Source organism: Rhinolophus sinicus, linkage group LG03 (assembly GCF_036562045.2).
Source record: "Rhinolophus sinicus isolate RSC01 linkage group LG03, ASM3656204v1, whole genome shotgun sequence".
Lineage (NCBI taxonomy): Eukaryota > Metazoa > Chordata > Mammalia > Chiroptera > Rhinolophidae > Rhinolophus > Rhinolophus sinicus.
The window spans coordinates 175,940,873-175,962,624 of NC_133753.1; the positions used below are offsets into that span (position 1 = coordinate 175,940,873).

General features: G+C 38.9%; 1 protein-coding gene across 3 annotated transcripts in view; it reads left to right on the forward strand.

Moving 5' to 3' along the window:
* The first annotated feature begins 17,684 nt into the window (after positions 1 to 17,684).
* Positions 17,685 to 21,752, forward strand: part of RANBP3L (RAN binding protein 3 like) — a 44,916-nt gene continuing 40,848 nt past the window's right edge. The window contains exons 1-2 of one of the 3 annotated variants that reach the window (XM_074329006.1): positions 17,698 to 17,983; positions 18,181 to 18,254. Coding sequence is in view for 2 of the 3 variants with exons in the window: in XM_019737316.2 (XP_019592875.2) it covers positions 18,164 to 18,254 (91 nt within the window). In the remaining variant the exon portion in view is untranslated. Of the gene's footprint in view, positions 18,255 to 21,752 lie in introns of all 3 variants that reach the window. The other 2 variants (XM_019737316.2, XM_074329001.1) reach the window with 2 other exon arrangements.

Consider the following 21,752-nt stretch of genomic DNA (forward strand, 5'->3'; position numbering starts at 1 on the left):
TTAAAGTTCAAGTCACATGAATACGAAGTTTCCCAATACTAATTCCTTTAGAGAATAATTTTTAACGGGATTTCTGTTTTATCCAGTTCCTCTGGTCCCATTTACTAGAGAAACAAAACAGCAATTCTAAAAATGTATGTACTCGTATACATACCAGTGCATTTGAACCTGTAAGGTTCTCAAACTTGAGTGTGTATCAGAAATACATGGGGAGCTATTGAAATGGGGTTCCAGGCCCCAACCCCAGAGATTTTGAACAATATCATGTTAAGCCCAGAAAATTGGCATTTTTAAAGAAACACGTCTGTGATTCTGAGGTCGTTCATTTTGAGACGTATTCTTTGTTACCATAGCTCATAAACTAAGGTATGCCTTGGAGTTATTGGAAGAGTCTTCTAAAGAACCAATAGTAATGCGTAATCCCAGAGCTCAGCCTAGTCATGTTTATTTTCATTCAGCAGTAAAACATGACTTTTAGGATGAATGTGGCTAGAATTCCTTAAGTTCTATCCATCTATGGTCTGAACCAGTCACATTCTGGATTAGAGAGGGGGTAACTCCATCCACAGGTTAATTTAAGTGGCCCAGTTTAGGGAAAAGGGGGGGCTGCAGAGAAGCAGAGTTAATTAAAATACGATGTGAAGGCAGATGGAGACTTCCTTCTAAAGGAGCACTCTGAGCGCCTATAAGGGGTAAAGAGGTTTGTAGAGAGGTTGCTGTCACTTTTGATTTATTTTAGCTCATTTTATTTGAAAACACGAGGTTTTACTTGGACTTCATAAAATGTTTTATTCGCATCACTCTTATGTTCAAAAGTCATCAAGACATTTAATGAAATGAAATGAAAGGAGGAGGGCATGAAGAATAAAAAAGAATGGAGGGAATTTTTCCTCCAGTAACCAGGCAAGGGCTGAGAGAAAGGAAGGTGAAACATGAGCAAAGAAAGTCCCCTAGGATGTGACAGCAGGAGCCCCAATTATCCTGTTGTGTTCCCTAACCCATGCGGTGCTAGGTGAGACACCAGCCCAAGCTCCATCACGAGCTGATCTGCCAGACTCCTAAGAGACCTGGATCCTTCCACTTCACAAGGTTCCCCAAGATAGGAAGCCAGAGCCAGGGACCACTTCCTAACCTGCAGTTCATTACTTATGCTTGCACTGCACACTCCTCACCTGTATAAACTCCAAAGAGCAGGGATTCTGTTCTGCTCCCCGCTGTCTCCTCAGTGTTTTTTAATTGCCCAAGGATGTAGTTCTTGATGATTTGAAAAGAAGAATACACAAACAAACGCAAATCCAGTGTCTCAGGATCTCACAGGCAGGAAGAAAAATGTTGTCCAAAGCAACAGGCAGTGAATTCTCAGAGGACAGCTGGAAAAATATTAAAAAGACCAGTCTTCTGATAAGCTTTGTTTTTCATATTTCTGGGACAGGCACACTTAATTTGACGAAAACTGAATAGTGGTAATTATAGGTAAATAATATGAATGCGTGTGTAACTTTAAAGGGACAAAAGTTGTGATGCACGCCAAGGGCAAAGGAAGACAGTAAATTGCTTTATTAGAACATCTTCATGTCTTTGAATTTCAACAAGGTGAACATCAAACTAATATTACCTGAAAAGTGAACTTGATAAAACACAAGACAAACGTGATGATTCATCCATACACTTCATCTCTGCACCAAAAAAAAGGAGGGGGGGGATAAATAAGTGAGGTGATGGGTGTGTTAATTAGCTCATGGGAAATCCTTTCACAATACAGATGTGTATCAAATTATCATGTTGCACATTTTACATCGCTTATAATTTATCTGTCAGTTATACTTCAATAAAGCTCGAAAACAAACAAACAAACAAAAAAACAAATATTTCAGTTTCAGAATAGTACTTCAGATTATTACCTGTCCTAGAATGGGTTTTCAAGACTTTCTTTGAGAAGGTGTGTAGGAAACCTTTTCAAATGAAATGAGAATTTATATGGTCAAAAGTATTTTTAAGGGCTGAAGGACACCATTTGTGTAACCCCCTTTCTTCAGCACTAACAATTAATTAATCAAAATTTTTTTCATGCATTTCTGTATTCCCTGGTTCTGGCTAGCACCCAGAGAAAGATGGAGAAAAAAGTATGGCCCCATCCCAAGAAGAGGACAGTGTGCATTTCAAGCTGTGTAGAATTCCAGCTCTATCTTACAGTCTTTTGTAGTTTATTACTTGGAACCCAATTCGTTGCATTTTGCTGTTAACTCTACAACAGCAACACTGGCATATTACGTGTATACAGGCTGGCAAATTCAGGCACAGGTAAAACTTGTGCTTATTTTTCCAGGAAACGAAAATACCTGGAGAAGGTATACTTAATGATATTAAAGATGTCATGAAAAACATTAAATAAAACCGTTTGGTTATCTAAATTTAGCAGGTAACATTAATGTGTGAACACAACATTTGATTTTTTGTAAAAGAGCAGAAAGGACTTAATATATTAAAACATATTCTTTCTAGCAGAATTGACAATGTAGATTTCTTGAATTTATTTAATAGCTATAGAGCTATTCAAATTATCTATTCAAGTAAGCTTAGGTAGTTTGTGTAGTTCAAGGAATTTGTCAATACCTGTAAGGTGAATTTTTTGGCATAAAGTTGTTCATAATATTTTCTTACTATTCTTTTAATATGTATGTAATCTGTAGTGATATCACCTCTCTAATTACGGATATTGATAATTTTATTTATTTTCTTTTTTTCCAGATCAGTCTGCCTAAAGGCTTATAAATATTATTGATCTCAAACAGCACGCTGTTGGTTTCATTGATTTTTCTCTTTTGTTTTATTTTGTTTTCTATTTTATTGATTTCTGTTCTGATTTTTATTATTTTTTCTCTCTATTTACTTAGGGTTTAATTTTCTCTTTTTAAATAATATCTTCAGGTGGAACTATTTATTTTGCCTTCATGTTTGAAAGATATTTTTGCTTGCAGTAGAATTTTATCTCTCACCCAGAGACCATAGTCACTGGTTTTGAGCAATTTGATTGTGATGTGCCTTGGCATAGCTTTCTTTATCTTTCGTGTGCTTGAATTTGTGGATTTATAATTTTCATCAAACTTGGAAAATTTTGGCTAGTTTTCAAATATTTTTTTCTGCCTTCCCCTGACTCTCATCTCTTTTGGTGACTCAAATTACACATATATTGGTATACTTGAAATTGTCCAATAGTTCGCTGATGCTCTGTTCATGTTTTTTTAATCTCATTTTTCTCTGTATTACATGTTAGATAGTATCTATCATTCTGTTTGAAAGTTCACTTTTTTTTAAATCTCAAATGTTCAATCTACTGCTAATCCCGTCCAGTGTATTTTTTATCTCATTGTGTTTATCATCTCTTAAAGTTCTATTTGGCTCTATTTTTTTATATTTTTCATATCTCTAACTTTTTTAATACAATTATAATCACTGTTTCAATATTCTTGTCTGCTAATTCTAACATCTGTTTAGTTCTCAGTTTGTTTGTTGTTGTTTTTTATTGATTGATTGATTATTTTCCTTATAATGGGTTGTATTTTTCCTTGTTCCTAGTAATAATTTGCCTGCCTGATAATTTTTTTTATTGGATGCCAGTCCCTATGAATTTTGTTATGTGCTTTATATTTCTATAAATATTCTTGCACTTTGTTCTGGGACAGAGTTTGAGCCTTTCAGATCTTGCTTTTATGGTTTATTGGGTGGGATCATAACTGTCCTCAATGTAGCGCTAGTAAATTCCCCACTACTGAGGTAGCACCTTTCAGAGTACTCTCCCCACGCCCCATGAATCATAAAGTTCTCCAGTATGATTTCCGGGTACAAGGACTATTCTGATTCTGTATAAGAGCTTCCTCTCCCCCTTCCAAGTGATTCTGTCCCTGGCCTCAGGCAGTTTTCTCACCTGTATGTATGTGCTAGTCAGTACTCAGCTGAAAATTCAAGGGAAACTGCAGGTCTTCAGGTATCTCTGTCTGTAAAGCTCTTTCTTTCCCAGTACTCTTTCCTGTGAACTATACACACCTTGTTCACCCCAGACTTTCAGCTCCATCTCAAATCAGGCTCCAACTGGCTTCCCCCTTCCCTGCATTACAGACTAGAATCTCTCTTAGGACAGCAAGCTGGGGTAATCGCAAGGCTCTCCTCATTGGTTTCCTTTCTTTCAGGAATCACTGTTCTTCATTGCATGATACCAGTGTCTTGAAAACCATTGTTTCATTTATTTTCTTCACTTATCGATTTTTTAAGGTAGGAGGGTAAATCTGGTTTTGTTACCCCATGTTGGCTGGAAATGTAATTCAGTTCCTGGCTTGTTTGTTTGTAGAAGGAAAATGGATACTATTCATTGTCAGGAAAGAAAGGAAGAAAGAAGGGGAAGGGAAGGGAAAGGAAAGGAAGGAACGGAAGGGAAGAGAAGAGAAAGAAAGGGAAGGGAAAATATTTGGTTTTAAACAAATCTTGTAGAAAGATGTTAAGAGGCAGCAAATTTTTTTTTCTGAGAAAACAAGAATAGTGTGGAGTGTTTCATAAAGCTAAATTAATTTCATTTAAATGGTATTTCCTTAGGCTGAGATGATATACTTGCTGCTTTATGTTTGTTAAAAATACTTTCATTTGATTTTCTTTTTCTTTTTTTTGCCTTGCAAAATTAAAGATTGGTAACTATTCGAACTTAAAAAAATACTGGCCTATCAGATTCTAAAGTCTGGAAGAGAATGACAAATATTAGGGCTAAAAACAGGTGAACCCCAGTTGGCTGAGAAATAATTGCTTTCTGAGGTGACAGATAAAAAACTGTGAGTTCTTTATTAGTCATTTTATTTCAGTGTCCAGCACATAGCTGGTGCTCAATATATGCTATTGAATGAATAAATTTGGTGCTGTAAACCAAGGACTGCTGGCCTGGCAGGTCCAGGAATTTTCCAGTGCAGCTTTCTTATTTGACCTGCTTCATTAAAGTAGAAATAGTGATACTAATTGGCTTTGTCACAGGCTAATTTTCCCAGGTTACTGATGTGGTTGTCACACAGCCACCAGTAAAGGACCCGAGGCAAGGACCTAATCGGTTGGCAGGATCTTGGGCCATGACAACACAGATAGAGAAGAAAGAGTGCAGCTTTAAGTGGTGAATCAGCCAGGATTTGGGAACATAGTCACAAAATTGGCACAGAATTGACCAGGAAGACACCTGTTCTGGGTGTTATACTCCTGGTTACTCATTAGAATTGCTTAAATTGCTCTATTTGCAATTCCAGAATTTAAGTCCATTGCCAGTGTGAAGGATAGGAACCATGCTTTGTGCACGTTACACCTAAACATACATGTGTTCACATTCAAGGGTATCGTGAACGATATTGCAATTCTTCCTCAGCTACCCACTGTTACCAACAGGTAACCCATTCCTGTCCTTTACACTGGCAATGTCATGGACCCTAAATTCTGGGATTGCAAACAGCTTTATTTTTATAAAAATATTTAATAAGATTCAATTTAAAAATTAGTATGAACTAAAACATGAGAAAGAAAATGAAACATTGGCACTATAAGGGAACCATTATTTTGTTATAAAAGAATCTTCTGCGTTCACACTATTTGAGAGGAAGGATTTACAAAGTTAATAACTTTGATTTGTTTCTCCCGGAAGTGCTTTCACTGAATGTACTGCTAAAATCCTCCCCCTGCTCCCAAACAGCCTCAGCAGAAGCACAGCCCACAAACCTTCAGGGCTTTGGATAAAATGCCTTTGTTTAGAGGATCTAAGAGAATGGAGAAGCTTTCCCTGGGGCCTGAAAATCATCCATGAGAGAGCAAAAGTTCAGGGCTGCAGGTTGGTCTGTGCCAGCACTGATCTCAGATCCCGAGTGGCCGCCCTATGTGTTGTTCAGCAAATGCATTTACTGGTCATACGCAGAGCCCTCTAAAGTGGGGGTCCAGGGCAAGGGCCTTATTGCCTGGGACAAAGGCTGGTACTGGGTCCCTTTGCTTCTCCTGTATCTGGGGAATGGGGGTTTGCTTAGCAAGCTGACCTATGCTTCCAGCCATCTTATGGGACCTCTGGGGCTTAGACTGCCTATTACAGCCACCTTGGCTCAGAGGATAACTCGGGAGGTGATTCGTGGCCTCTCGTGACTTGTTCTGCCCCCTTTCTGAGGTCCTCTGACCATGCCCTGGCAGGGTTTTCCTATTCCTTCCGTCCCTGTGGCCTATGGCTACTTTCTTCAGTTTGTCTGAATCAAAGTTTCCAGCTAGTTTTAAGGAGGCTTCCATGTTTATGCCCATAGTTCACGAACTTTCAAGGTAATGCATGCCTTTGACAACTTTTAGTGCTGTCCAGAAAAAATATAATGTGAACCACAAATGCAAACTACACATGTAACTTTATATTTTCTAATAGCCATATCAAAAAGTAAAATGAAGCAGGTGAAATCAATTTTAATAATGTATTTATATATTATATTTTATATATAATATGTTTCCAATACATGGTAATATAATATATTTATAATATATTTAATATAATAATGTATTTAATGCAAATATCCAAAACATTTCAACATTTGATCAATATTACAAAATCAATGAGGATAAACTGCCCTTGAAAGATTATATAGCTGCCTTCCATCCTCCCTGCCTTAGAAAAGCATTTCAAAAAAAGGTATCAGGTTCTTAAAAGTTGAAAATAATTTTGCATTGAGACAGAGAAAAAGAATGGGTAAGGCCTCCTTCAGTCCTCACCACTTTTCTAAACACTTGGAAATTTTCTCACAATGTTTGTGAAAATTCAGGCAGAAATGTTTAAATAAAGCAATTCCTCTAGAAAATTTGGTCAGTTGTTTTTAACTGATTTAACCCCATAAATCCTTTCAGATATCCCCCTCCGCTCCCGCCCCACAAAGTACGGTTTATAATGTAATCAGCAGTGTAGGAAAGCATACAATTCCATTTCTAAGAAACTTAAGAATCAATATTCTAAAGGCACAGCCACCCCAAGCCCCAAATATAGTTTTTGCATGGACCCTGTCCATCTAAATAATTTGAGTCACCCAAAATTGGCATGTCAGCACCATTCTGGCAGCCCGATCTCATATGTTCTCCTTTGAAAATATGTATTAAACAGTGGAAGCAGTCCACTTGCTGGGCCCCCCTTCTGGAACCAGAGCCCCGCAGGCCTGTATCTAGAAGTTCCTGGAGGAATGTAGTGGAGCCCACATACAAGGTGGAAAGCACAGACCCAAAGATTCTGCTCTGGGTGCAGGATGCCACGCCTACAGTACATTTTGCCATCCCCAGTCCATCACAGGTATGGGAAGAGACTTAGAAAATTTGAGGAAGGAACTCCAAAGCACGGCCCCCACCTGGCCAGGTTTGAGTGAGGTAGTGATGACTATCGTGGACCTAGTTACGTAAGTGCCGTTGGTGTTTATCCATCAAGGTGGATGGATAAACAGAAAGGAGGACTGGCGGCAGCATGGCTGATCTTGGTTTAGAAGATAACCCTTTGTTTTTATGATCCTTCCTTCCTTCATCCCAACGATATTTGTCGTGTGCCAGGGACCAGGCATTACAGTAGACGTTGAAATGAGCCGTGGTAAGTTGCTCGCAAGGAGTTTACAGTCTAGAGAGTGCTTCTCAATCCTAGCTGTGAATTAGAATCATTTGGGGGAGCTTTTTAGAAATACTTGTTCCCAAGCTCCACCTTAAACCTACATATTTAAATTTCCTGGAGGTGAGGCCCAAGCATCAGAATGTTTTAAAATTCTCAGGTTATTCTAATATGCAGCCAGGGGTGAGAACTACCGGCAAGAAATGACACAATGAACGACTGTCTTCCGCTACTGTTTTCCGTGGCTTCTGATACCCCAGCAGCTCCTGAATCCCTTTAAGAACTTGGACAGGCTCTGTTACAGGACTGTAAGCTTGCTGAGTTCCTTCTGCCACTGGAGGTGCACAAGGGCTCTTATATGCCCTATGAAACCGTCCGAGGACCTTTCACCAGCTGGTAGTGGTGGGCCAGGCTTTACGTCAGATTGGGGATTGGAGGACATCACTTCTTTCATGACTTTCCAGGACATTTTTTGGCCTAGAGCATAACACCAGGTTGACTTCAAAGCCAGTAAGTCTGCTTCCCAAACCACACAGACTTTTTAAGAACATAATCCCTCACTTGAAACTATTATGAAACCAAATTTCTGCCATGTTCTGCTGGGCAATTCAGGTATCTTGATTTAATATTAGCTTTTTGGAATTTAAATGATTAAATCTCTTGAAACTACAAAATGCTTGCCTACTTCCAAACTCAAAATGAAACTTATCAAGTTTGCGTCAAATGAGCTTCAAAGGGGGAAAACCATATATTTTTACTTAATAGTTTTTAGACAGTTCCCACTTACATACTTAAGTCTATTTCATAATCCTAATTCCCTTAAATACAAATGTTATTTCTTATACCACTGCTGGCTCTCTGAAATGTACTGTAGATAATTCTGCTTGGTATCTGCCATGTTTGTAATTTATTGAGGTTGCCAAATGCTGATTAAACAGATCGTGTTAGTCAGCTCCCAGTGGGGTTCTCCCCTCGAGTTCAGGCTGGACAGCTATCTTTCAATCTTATTTAGTTAACATCTGTGGTGCTTTGTGCAGTTGTAAATAGTATTTTATTTAGAACTTTATAAATCATAAAAATGACATAATTTTAAACATGCAATTAATAAGCCATAACATACAATCAGGAAAAGAGAAAACAAAAATATCTGTTTGGGGAGTCACCATCATTTCAAATAGTTTTCTTTTTCTTTTCTTTTTTTTGAGGGTGAGAGTGGAGATCATTTGTAATGAAGCTCTCTCATGCAACTGGAAAATTCCCACAGCTGAAAGGCTGGCTCTCTCAGCCATAGGGCTGACAAAGATTTCCTTGCATTGAGAAAAAATGGGAATGTGAAGAAAGTCAAGGAAAAATGAAGCCCTACTTCTTTCCTGCTTGATATTATGCAGGTTTTTTAAAAGATGTCATCAAAGAAAAATTCTGCAAGGAGTTCTGGGTTCTACTGTTGATGTAAATGTCAGAAGGTTGCCTCAGATAGGCAGTCATGCAACAATGTCTGCTACAGAGTGAATAAGAATATGAAGGGAATATTTGATAGACATTTGCAGTTAGTACAAATGAGGCAGCTGTGTCCTAATGAAAGAACACTGCATATTTTCTCTCTTCTTTAGCAACATACATGTTACTATAGGTCACATATAACGCTTTGCAGAGAACTTTCTATCAGTTTTTGTTTTGTCTTACCACCTTTACCTATAACCTTCACAACAGTGCTCTATAAATATTAGTGCTATTAAATATCTATTCATCATCTGTAAGATGCAGTTTTAAATTTGCGTTAACTCATTAAATATCTGGATAGCTGCAGAAGGCCAAGAATCGGTTTTCTGGTGAAGGCAGTCTTTTTTAAAATAAAAAATGGTAAATAAAAATGTTTCCTTTGGAACAACAAAATAGAAACCACCAAGGTTCTTAGATGATCTCAGAGAGAGCCACCTACCCAGTCTGGACCACTTCCTCATCTCTGGACTATTATGTGAGAAAGAGAGAAAGTTCTATCTTCTTTGAGGCACTGTGTTTTAGAGTCTATTGGTTATAATAGGCTATTCTACCTAGCAGAGTTGTTGCTTTTTTTTTTTTTTTTAAGATTTTTATTATTGGGGAAGGGGAATAGGACATTATTGGGGAACAGTGTGTAGTTCCAGGACTGTTTTTTTCCAAGTCAAGTTGTTGTCCTTTCAGTCTTAGTTGTGGAGGGTGCGGCTCAGCTCCAGGTCCAGTTGCTGTTGCTAGTTGCAGGGGCGCAGCCCACCATCCCTTGCGGGAGTCTAACCGGCAACCTTGTGGTTGAGAGGATGCGCTCCAACCAACTGAGCCATCTGGGAGCTCAGCGGCAGCTCAGCTCAAGGTGCCGAGTTCAATCTTAGTTGCAGGGGGCAGAGCCCACCATCCCTTGCGGGAGTCAAGGAGTTGAACTGGCAACCTTGTGGTTGAGAGCCCACTGGCCCATGTGGGAATCGAACCGGCAGCCTTCGGAGTTAGGAGCACAGAGCTCCAACTGCCTGAGCCACCGGGCCAGCCCTGCTTTTTTAAAGGGGGGTGGTGCAAATCTTCCAATTTTGTCACGAGAACCTGAAATTTAGAATTTTATATAAAATATACAAATCTTTTTTTTTTTAATTAAAAAGGTTGACTATTAATTCAATGTTATTTGAAGCTCTGTTTAGGCCCAAATCCCATGTCGGTGTACTGCCCCTTTGGCATTGCTTCTCATCCCTGACACTGCTTGGCTATATGACTGGATGCTTCTATGTCTGTGCTACATGTTTTCACTCCCCAAACAGGCAAAGCAATATTTGCAGGGAGGCAGTGAGAGGATTTGGAAGCATGGGCTCAGTCAAGTTTTCTGATTAGTCTTTCCTATAAGTAATTTAAAATCATATTTTTCTCTATTGTCTTCTTCAAGTTTCTATTTAGGATTATCTATCTACACAGGCTTACTTTGAAAAGCCAACAATGAAGAAATATATGTTTGCTGATATGTGTAATATACAGAAGAAGGGAGCAGGAAAACATAGCAGTAGTTTTATCTAATTGTGCCAGTAACATTTAAATCTGGATGTTAGAGTTCCTGGGAGAGCTTCAAGCTCTCACTAAGTGAGAAACAATTTAAAGGATAGAGTAAAAGGTTGATTCTCTCTTGACTTACCCTGCACCACTCTCATATGATTATGCCACTGGATCTCTGAGACAATGAGAAGGATCCTATATTCTGACCCTTTTGTCTTCTCTGAGTCCTCATGGAGCGACGAGGGCGTGGCTTCAATGGCCCTGGTATTGATACAACTGTTCAGGGAGCTCCCAACCTAGGATTCTAGGATTTCCCGCTGCAGCTCACTCACTAGGCACTCTTGTTATTTGAAGCTGAAGAGCAATGTCTGAGCTCCAACACCTGATCCTCGAATGCCATTTGTGAATGCCAGAGAGATAAGGGTTATGTGTGTGCATGTGTGGTGTATGCGTGCATTCACAGGCCTCTGGGTTGGGAAGTGAGAAGTGGCTGTAGTTCTACGATAAAAAGTTATTTGGTATTTATTGAATATTGTAAGCAAGCCTCTGAACTCATATATGTGGGAATACAGAGCTCATAGATATTTTTTTCTTCAATGCCCCAACAAGGAGCTGAATTTGGATCGCAAACTCTCTTCCATTCTTGAAAATACAACTTGTTATGGACTGAACATTTGTGTTTCCCCCAAAATTCATACGTTGAAACCCGACCCCCATGTGGTGGGGTTAGGAGGTGGGACCTTTGGGAGGTGATTGAGTCGTGAGGAGGGAGCCCTCATGTGTGGGATTAGTGATCTTATAAAAGGGATCTCAGAGAGCTCTCTCACCTGTCCCCACTCTGTGAGGATCCAAAGAGCAGTCAGCAGCCCGCAACCCGGGGGGGCTTGCACCTGGACCCCACCACGCTGGCACCCTGATCTCAGGCTTCCAGCCTCTGGAACAGCGAGACATGCATTTCTATTGTGTATAAGCTGTCCGTCTGTGGTAGTTTGCTATAGAAGCCCAAACTAAGGCACACCTCACTACATTTTTAAAAACAGAAATAATACAATAGTAATAAAATTAGGAATATGGTATGGAAGGGAACATCTCCACAGTTCAGAAGTTTGGTTCTCTCTAACCATGAGCATGTCAGCTTCACGTCAGGCCCAGCTTGCCTCCTGTGCCGCAGTCTCTGAACGATGAGCATGCCCCTGCCACCAGCAGGTAACTCAGAATATACTTTGGTGTGGGTTGCTTCGCTTGTTTATAAAGTGTATTTATGTACTTCCCTACAAACACATTATGAAGGCTCGCATTCCCTACCATTCTATATATTAGATAATATATGAAGTAAAAACATAAATAGGAAAAAGAAATTTGGAGTTTCTCTCCTCATCCTAATAAATCTAGCACATTGGCTATTCATTATAGCCTTTCAATTAGATTCATTAAAAGTAACTATATTTTAAAACTTTTCATTGTGGAAATTTAAATATATATGTGGAAATTTAAATATATATATAAAGGTAGATGTGAACACGTAATAAATCTATGTATTCATTGCTCAGGTTTAATAGTTAACAATGTATGGTGAATTTTTTTTAATTAAAATTTATTGGGTGACAATGGTTAGTAAAATTGCATAGGTTTCAAGTGTACATTTCTATAATACATCATCTATACATCACATTGTGTGTTCACCACCCAGAGTAGTTCTCCTTCTATCACCAAGTATTTGACCCCGTTTATGTATGGTGAATCTTATTTCATCTATATTCCCCATATTCTCCTCACCCAAATTATTTTGAAGCAAGTTCCAGATACAGAATAATTTCATGTTTAATATAACAAAGTTATACTCCACCAAATTAACATAAAATACAATGAATGAAAGGAAAAAAAGACAAAGAGAGAGACAGAGAAGGAAGAAAAGAAGGAGGAACAGAGTTTGGTTATAATTTTATTCCTGTAAATGTAAATTAAACTCAAATAGCAGAAGTTTGATCTGGTGCAAGTTAATTTGCTTTATTTTGGAAATGATCCCAGTTAATAAGTATTCACCTTCAAAGAGTTCAGTTCTACTGCAAGCCCATTGACCCCAATGCCTGTGTACTTCAAACACTTTGAGATGGAATTCAGACTCTGGGATCATTTGAAGCTACCCAGATGGTGGATATTATGGAACCAGAACCACTATACTCTGGGTTTCATTGCCACTTAAAATAGAACTCCACATTTTTCTGACCTTTGGTTTTATTTTGTCTTGTTTTCATTTTGGCTAAAAAGCTTCAATAAAGACAGAAAAATGTACAGCTACAGAGATTAAATACCAGCACACAGCAATGATCCAATTTTATCCACAGGAGAATAATCAGTGACTTTCCTGCAACCTCAGATACAGGTAACCATTTCCTGAGATCACAAATACAAGACCCCATTCTCGTGGGTGGTGGATGAAAAGGCAGGGATTTATCATGTGTTGAGACCTAGGCTATTTTAGTAACTGACCTTGGACTCTGCTGACCTCCAGAGGGAGCCCTGCAGCAGCCAAATCTGAGGGTCATCTGTGAAAGGGCCAAAATTATTTTTAACTGCCAAAGCAATGTTTGTGGAGTGAGGCAATATTTCTGATAACCAAGACTGAAATGTTGGTGTTCAATGGATTAAAGATCGATGGGAGCAATTTCAAATAGTGAGGCCCTTTGATAAGTAAGCATTTGTTGCTATGCCAGGGTAGCGTCCTGAATCCATGGACAGGAGCAAGTTCAAGCAAAACAATCCCTTAATACAACCATTGGCATCTCCTATGTTTTACAAATAGCGATTATGGGAATCCAACCAACTGCTACCTGGGAAACTCTTTGAGCTAAAACATACAGAAACTTAGGGTAATGCAACTCTAGGCAGCCACAAAAGCCCACCTTGATGCTGCTGTGTGATATACATGTTCCATAAGCCACTGTGAGATCCTGAAACTCAACATTCTCATCCATAATGTCTTTGGTGCAAGAAAGAGTACTTAGAAAAAAATCTCCCCCTGGATGATATAATTGACTTCTTTAAAGTCAATAGAAAATCTAAAGCCTTAACACTCGTTCATCAGTCTTGAGCTACAATGACCATTGAATAATTCCTGAGCGCTTTGGGGATCAGGAGATGCAGGCCAGGTCCTCATAGTTTTCATTTCTGCATTCTGTTGGGGTCTTTTATCCTATTCATTGAAGGTGAGAGTGATGAATGCAATACCACTGCTTTTTATTTATGTAATCCTTGTCATTCAAAGCAGTCCGAAGACCTTCAAAGAGCAGACATACTTGTAGACTAGATATCTTAATACTTTTGAAATAAGGCAAGTTATCATTTAAACAAGTAACTCACTTGTGGACTAATATTATGTACATGTGTTCCTGCTTTTTAAACATGGTTCAACTGAAAAAGAAAATGCTCCTATAAACTTAGTGCCATTTATATTATTCAACCAAGCACTATACTTTTTGAGCAATGCATTCTTATCATAAAATACCAATTTTTCCAGTATCCACCCCCACACACCAGCTGATAAGATCGATTGTTTATCTGTGACATCCCATTCCACCCTACCCTTCTGGTAGCACAAAGATGCAGATTGAGCAGAGAGACTACGGGAGAGAAGGAAGAACTCAGACCAAGGAAACCAGTGGCATCTCTTTGGCATCACAGAGGTTTGATAAGGGAAGAAACTTGACTTTCAAGAATGCTAATTAATTTTTAATCAAATTTAAAATAAAAATGCCAAATATTATTCACCTGTTTCTTGACCCAACCAGACTTCACCTTCTGCATTCTGACGTCTTGTTTTTATTTATGAGTAAAAATAAGTACAATATGCCCATTGTGAGCTACTAACTTGGTGGTGTCTCTGAAAAGTAAAGGCTATGGCTGATATTTACTATGGGTGATACATCTAATGTTATTTTATATGCTCTGGTAGCATACTGCTTTCAGCTACACTGGCTTATTTCCAGTGGAAACTGGTGAGTCAAAACAGAGACTCCTTCCAGAGCAGAAGTGTAACTCAACATGCAATATAAGACCCCAGGAGTCCCCTTGACTCAAGCAATTAATCAGGGCCTCTGTCTCGGAATGACTCAATGATGCACAACCATGGGACATAGAGGAACTAGGCAGCAACACTTCCCTGGGATCGTCCCTATACCCTTAGTTGTACCACTGGAGTAGCACTGCTAATATTCAGAGAGTGCTTGCTTGATTTCACCAGCCCTTGAGAAAGATATAATGAATGAAATAGTGGAACAAACCAGATCTGCTTAAGCAGGTTATGCTTCTTTACCTTGACAAGTGGTCTTTAAAAATATATAGATTCCATCTAGAAAGTCAAAATCAGAGAAACACAGAGTAGAGTGGTAGTTACCAGGGATTGAGGTTGGGAGGAATGGGTTGTATGGGGAGTTATTGGTCAAAGAGTACAAACTTCCAGTTATAAGATTAACAAGTTTGGGGAGCTAACGTATAAGCTGGTGATTCTAGCTAATAATACTATGCTATATATGTGAATGTTGCATAGAGAGTAGATCTTAAACGTTCCCACCACAAAAAAAGAAATGGTAACTATGTGGCAGGATGGAGGTCGTAGGTAATGCTATGGTAGTAATCATCTATCAAATCAACACATTGTACACCTTAAACTTACACAGTGTTATGTGTCAATTATATATCAATAAAGCTGGGGAGGGGTTAAATATATATATATATATATATATATATATATATATATATATATATATATATATCCCAGACCTCAGACCCTGCAGCTGGGATTCAGGGATCTCTATCTTTAAAATGTTCCCAGGGTAATTATGGTACTCAACCAGCTTTGAGAATCGAGGGCCTAGATTTTCAAATACACTCCCAAATCCTACTTAGATTTTTAGTTTTAAATCTATTTCTTTTTCCTCAGGCTCTAGACAAAGACAAAGCAGAATAATCCTTCCTTTCCCAGGTCTTCATATTCATAGACTGAGTGTTGAATAATTTCTCTCATTGCTTACCAAACATTTGTTTCATTTGACAAGTGAAGGCACAAACCCAAGAGATGTTAAATACCTGTTTCAAGGTTATGCAGTGCACGAGAGCTGGAAAGCTAGATGTTTAGGCCTCTGTAGTCTATACTATTCACTTTCCTCTCTCCTTTTTTTTTTTACCCAGCTTTACATCCATGCATGGGTAAGAAAAATAGAGGTATCTAGGGGTGTTCTTTGAAAAATCAGACACAGATTAGGGTAAATGTAGATATTAATCTCCAAGTAAAATATTCTTTTAGAGAGAAACCTACAGAAAAAAGATTTAAGAGACTTACCAGCCACATACAATGCATGGATCTTTGGATCCCAATTTGACCAAAATGTAAAAAAAAAAAAAAAAAAAAAAATTGAGACATCAGGAAAGTAAGAATACCACCTGGATATTTAATTACATCAAGGAATCATATTTAATTATCAAAAAGATGACAGTTTTATTATGATCCTATTTTTAAAGTCCTTGCATTTTAGAAATACATATTGAAATATTTATGAATACAATGATATCTGGAATGCTTCAAATCCCATGGTGAAGTGAGGGGGGAAGTGGCCGTGATAAAACACAGCTTTGAAACAAGATTGTCCATGAGTTGATAATGATTGAATCCCAATTATGGGTGCATAAGGCTTATTATGCTATTTTTTTCTACTTATTCATATATATATGAAAAAAATATGTATATATGAGTATATATATGAATATATATGTATATATATATATATATACACATATGCATATATATGGTAAAACATTTTTTAATCCATTTCTCTTAAGGGCTGGCTTGCAGTTTTGTGGGTTTTTTTTATTTACCTATATAATATGTTCATTAGTGAGGTCCACCACTTGGTAGAATATTGATAGCTTTATGTCATTCATGAAGAAAATGCCTCAGCCTTCCACCGTGACCATTGTGAAGCAGGAGGTAAACGCCGGCCATTTGTAGCAGAAACAACGGGTCTCTAATAACAGGAATCTCTTTCAAATAGCTAACCACTTCCATAAGCTGCTATACTGTGAGGGACCTGAAACCGATATAGACTATTACAATAATAACAGTGTAATAAATCGTAAGGATTCTGAAAGAGCAGTTACACATTTCACGAGTTCTCATAGCTCAGAGAATGTTTAGGGAATCGTTCATTGTCTACGAGTAAAATGAGCGTGCCCACCCAGTTCTGGCTAGGAGGTAACATTCTAGTTATGGTGTCAAGTTGAGCACCAATTTCCAAAAATGCGCAGGAAGCTGCAGGGTCCAGACGCTCTGGCTAAACAGCACCCCCTTTCTCCTTTCTCTTTGCCCACCACCTCCTTTCTGAATCTAATAGGGCAGGGTCCATCAGCATTCATTATGACTTCAGAGGTATCAAGCTTCCAAGTTAAGTGAAAGGTGTCCGGGCTTATTTTTAAACATTAATAAGTATGCTGTTATTTCAGTGAAATAGAAAGTGTCTTCAATATTTCAATGAAATATGCTTTTTCAGTACATACACACAAAAAGCCACCACTGGAAATAGCTTTGTCTTATGACCTAGAAGTAGCAGTAGAGAATTTGAGAGGAAACAGAGAGATAGCTGGAAGGATAACATTTTGTGTGTTTATTTTTCTTGCAGAATACCAAATAGTTACCTTGGCAGGCAGGCTGCTTTATAACTAACTGCCCGTCTCTGAAGACTTGAAGGTGTTTACAGAAATTGAAAGTTCCAGCAGTACATTTCCATGGACTCATTAGCAGTTCCTGTTAGACCTTTAGATTTCCCATGAATATCCATGCAGCATAAACCCCTGCTTTGAGCTTTTAATGACAAAGTAGCAGAAGTCAGATATATAATTACTGTAACATCAGGACTCCTTTTTAGAATCCCTGCGTTGGTCACTCTTATTCAAAGCGACTCTGTTGCCATTTCTTGCCGCCTCTTTATGCTAATCAGCCCGGCCCACTCGGCTCCTCCTCCTTCCAGCTTCCCTTAAGAACTGTTCTCTTTCCGCTGTCACAGAGGGTAACTCGGACCAGGCTTAGAAATTATAATACTTGATTTAACTCAACAGCACTTTTTCTCCCCTTGTGTTTGTATTACTCTAGCAGTCCTCTCTAAATACTCAGAGCATTCGATTTCATGTCAGAAGAAGGAGTCAAAAAATGCCCGAACTGTAATCTGTTAGACATAGTTACTTTGTAGGATTTTACACTATAAGGGGGAAAGCTTCAATGTGCTTTGAAATGAAAGAAGAATTAAGTTGTGTTTTTATCTAAATGAATTGGCATCTTTATATGTAGGGGAAGTTCTACTGGTAAATGTTTATTTCAAGAATCATGACTGGGAAACATTTGGCAGTTTATTAGAGAAGTAAATGTTTTACACAGAAGGACAGGATCTGCATGTACGCCTGTGGTTCTGGGTGTCTAGTGAAGACCGTTTTAGGTGACTGGTGGAGGGAGGGAAATGCCCTAGTGATACTGGAGCCACAGCCATGTCTGCCTTACACAGAGAAGGCTGCAGCCACCTGTTCAACCGTTTGCACACCTGTAGACTGAAGCTTCTGGAGGACGAGCGACAGCCAGGTGAGTCAGTCAGGCTAATGAGTGATGTATTCTGTGACCTCCTGGCCATTTGCATTTCTGGAAGAATGGTGGGCTGGGGAAATACCTGGGGAATCTCTGGTAGTGAAATGCTTTGCAGTCTTCCATTTAAACTCTGAGTTTAGACGTAAGGGAGATGCCTAAGGGTAAGTTAACTTGGACTCACTACTGGTCCCCAGAGGACTGTGGAAGACTATCAAGAACGCATATTCCTTGGAGTTGTCATACGGAAACATATGTGCTTAAACTTCTAGCCACTGCCATTTTTCTACAGTATGCTAGGTTTTGTGTAATTCAAAATGCCTGTCTGGGCAGGGTTGGATCAGCTACGGGGCGAATTTGCTGAGAGTAGCTTTAAATTAGGCTGGAACTCTCTCCCCTGTCCTGCCACTAATGGTGCACTTTTAGATTTCAAGTGTAAGCTTAAGTTTGTCTGGATCTCTGGCTCATTCATTTGTGGGCAACGTAAATATATTCTTGTCTCTTTCCCTTTTATGGTCCAGGAACAGCTGGAGACAGACAGGGAAAAGTGCCACATTTCACAGGATGGGTACTCATGTGCACTAAGCTCTCTACCTTGTAGCCATTTTCACCATCAGTCTTTTTTTTAAAATTTCGAGTCCACTACCCAGCCAGCTGCATCAGTTGCTGGCAGTTGGATGATGTGACTAGATAAGATGATGTCTCCAATCCATTCTGTCAGGGAAAGGACACTTGTAGAAAAGGTTGGGTGCTGTCACAGATGGTATCATCACCTACCAGAGGTTAAGGATTTACTCCACACATTTCTAACTTCTCCTGAATAATCTGTGATGGATCTGTCTATGTATGGATCTGGGCTACGAGCTCTTCATTTATTTTTCCGTAGCCTCACTGTTAGATGTCAATGGCATGGAGAGTGTTAGCTAGAGAGCTGAAACCTGTCATTTCCGAGGTGGCATCTGTGTGACTATGTCAGGCCGCATATTAAATTAAAACAGAGAAAACTTTTAAGACCATTCTGTGCCATGAGGGCTCGTGTAAATTATTTTGAACTAACTGCCTTTGAACGTCAAGTCCTGGAATGTGCCAGGGTTTAATCAAATACTGTAAAACATTCTTGCTCCTTTATTAGTAAATAATCCTAATTCATCATAGGTTTGTTTGTTTGTTTGTTTGCTGCTCATTTTCTTTGAAATGTTTAAAGCTACCCCCCCCCCCAAATTGCTGCTATAATATTTGTTATATAAGATTTGCTAGAGGGAGCATAAAAGAAATGGTAAAAACCTCCTGTAAAGATCAGAACCCCAGAATAGTTGCTATTAGCATTTGAATGTGTAGTCTTCTAGCCTTTTCTTCTATGCACATGGGCAGATTATTCTTTTGCATGATTTTTAAACAAAAATAGACTTGCCGTGTACATAGTGTTTTGTAAGCGGCTTTTAACTTAGCGATAGACTATGAACAATTTTCCATGTCATTATATATTCTTCTACAACCTTATTTTTAACAGTTGAATACTATTCCTTCATATGGATATAGCAAAATTTCTTCAGGCAATTCCCTACTGTTAAGACATTTTGTGGATTTCCAATTTTTCACTATTAAGAACAACACTGTGTTTAACATAAACTAATGGATAAATAGTTACAGAGATAAGATTATTTTCTTAGGACTCATGCTTAGAGGTGAAACTGTGGCATCAAAGAGTATGCATGTTTTTAAGTTACTTGTTTTGCCAAATGGCCCTCTTATCAGTAGTGTAGAGATATAGTCTCAGTATACTGGATATTATTTTTAAAATTCTTTTCCAATTGTATAAGTAGAAAATGGTATCCCCCCTTTTGTTAATTTAAGGAGGCTGTGTCAATGGTCTCTCTCTTACGGCTATTGCCAGAGCAGCCTGGAAATATCATTATGATGACATACTTCCCAAAATACTAACAAGGCTAAAAGTCTAGTCTGCTTTCTCAGAGTGGAGCTTTTGCCTAGAATGTTAAAAGCAGCCATATTCTTCCACAGCTGAGTCTCAAAATATCTGCCCACATAAACCACAATACATAAAGTTGTGAAGCATACTAATGCAATGCAGACTGACCATTGACTGCTACAAGAAATGTCTTCTGGAAATCTGAGCTGACAAGTGACACTGGGCAGGATTTACTATGCTGCTAAATAGCATTCCAGTAACTGTCCCAGAGTTTCAAAGTATTCATTCAGTGCAGTGGCCCCAATTTTTCCCCCAAGCTATATTTGTACCTGCTCTTATGCAAAGTTCAGCAAAAGTCCAAAGAAGCAAAGCCATTAGTTTGAGAGAGTAAGATCTGGCTGTGGATTTATTCACTGAAGCATTCTGGGTTTGTGGCTTTGGCCTACCCCCAACCAGACCAAGGTTCCAGCTCTTTTATTTAGTATACAGACCATGATTAACTGACATTTAACTCTTCAGAGGGCATGACCAGATTCAACACATGTATACTTTCTATCCATGAGATATGCTGAAGTGCTTTATGTTAACTCTGAGATATTTAACTCTCTCCACCGACTCACTCACAAAATGTACTTTTTGGGTGATCACATAGATAAAAGTCATTTATTCTCCAGCAATTATTGGGACAATGACTATGCAAACCACTGTGCCAGACGCTGGGCACGTAATTTAACCTAAGCCAATTGAGTCAAGGTTTCCAGCCCACATGGGAATTATAATCTCTGGCAACAAATGCTATGCCAGTGCAGAGCAGAATCCAGTAGGCTCCTCTCCTACCTGTTGCTGTTTTGTAGTTTCTTCTATGACATTCTGACACCAATTCTCTGACACTGATGGGGCGTCCTACAATTCAATTTGGTTCTGACTACTCAGAGTTAGCAAAGACTCCGGAACCTAAGGGCTCAGTCTCAGAAGATTGCCCCACTTCAAATGCCAACTACAAATTGCACGTGTCTCCAAGCCACCCACACTTTTGCCTGGACAACCACAAATTTTAGGTTTCCCATGATCCTCTCAGGTCTGATAATTTTCTGGAATGGCTCATAGAACTCAAGAAAGTTCTGTACTTACAATCACCGTTTTATTATAAAGGATACAAATGAACAGTCAAATGAAGAGATTCCTAGGGAAAGGTCTAAGAGACTCTTGAGTATAGGAGCTCTGGTTCCCAAGGAGTTAGGGCATACCACACTCCCAGTGCATCAGAAAGTTCATGAACCAGGAAGCTCCACTAGCCTCCATATCCAGAGTTTTTATATGGGATTTCATTATGTAGGCATGACTGATTAAATCATTGGCTATAACTGAACTCAATCTCAGACCCTTTGGCCTCCTTGGAGGGTCAAAGCTGGAAGTTCCTACCCTCTCCAAATGTGCATAGTCTTTCAGGTGTGGCCAGCTCCTGCTGAAACTATCTAAGGACCCACCCTGAGTTGTCTCATTAGCATAACAAAGACACACAACTATCAGTCAGGAAGTTCAAAGGGTTTTTGAAGTTCTGTGTAAGAAAT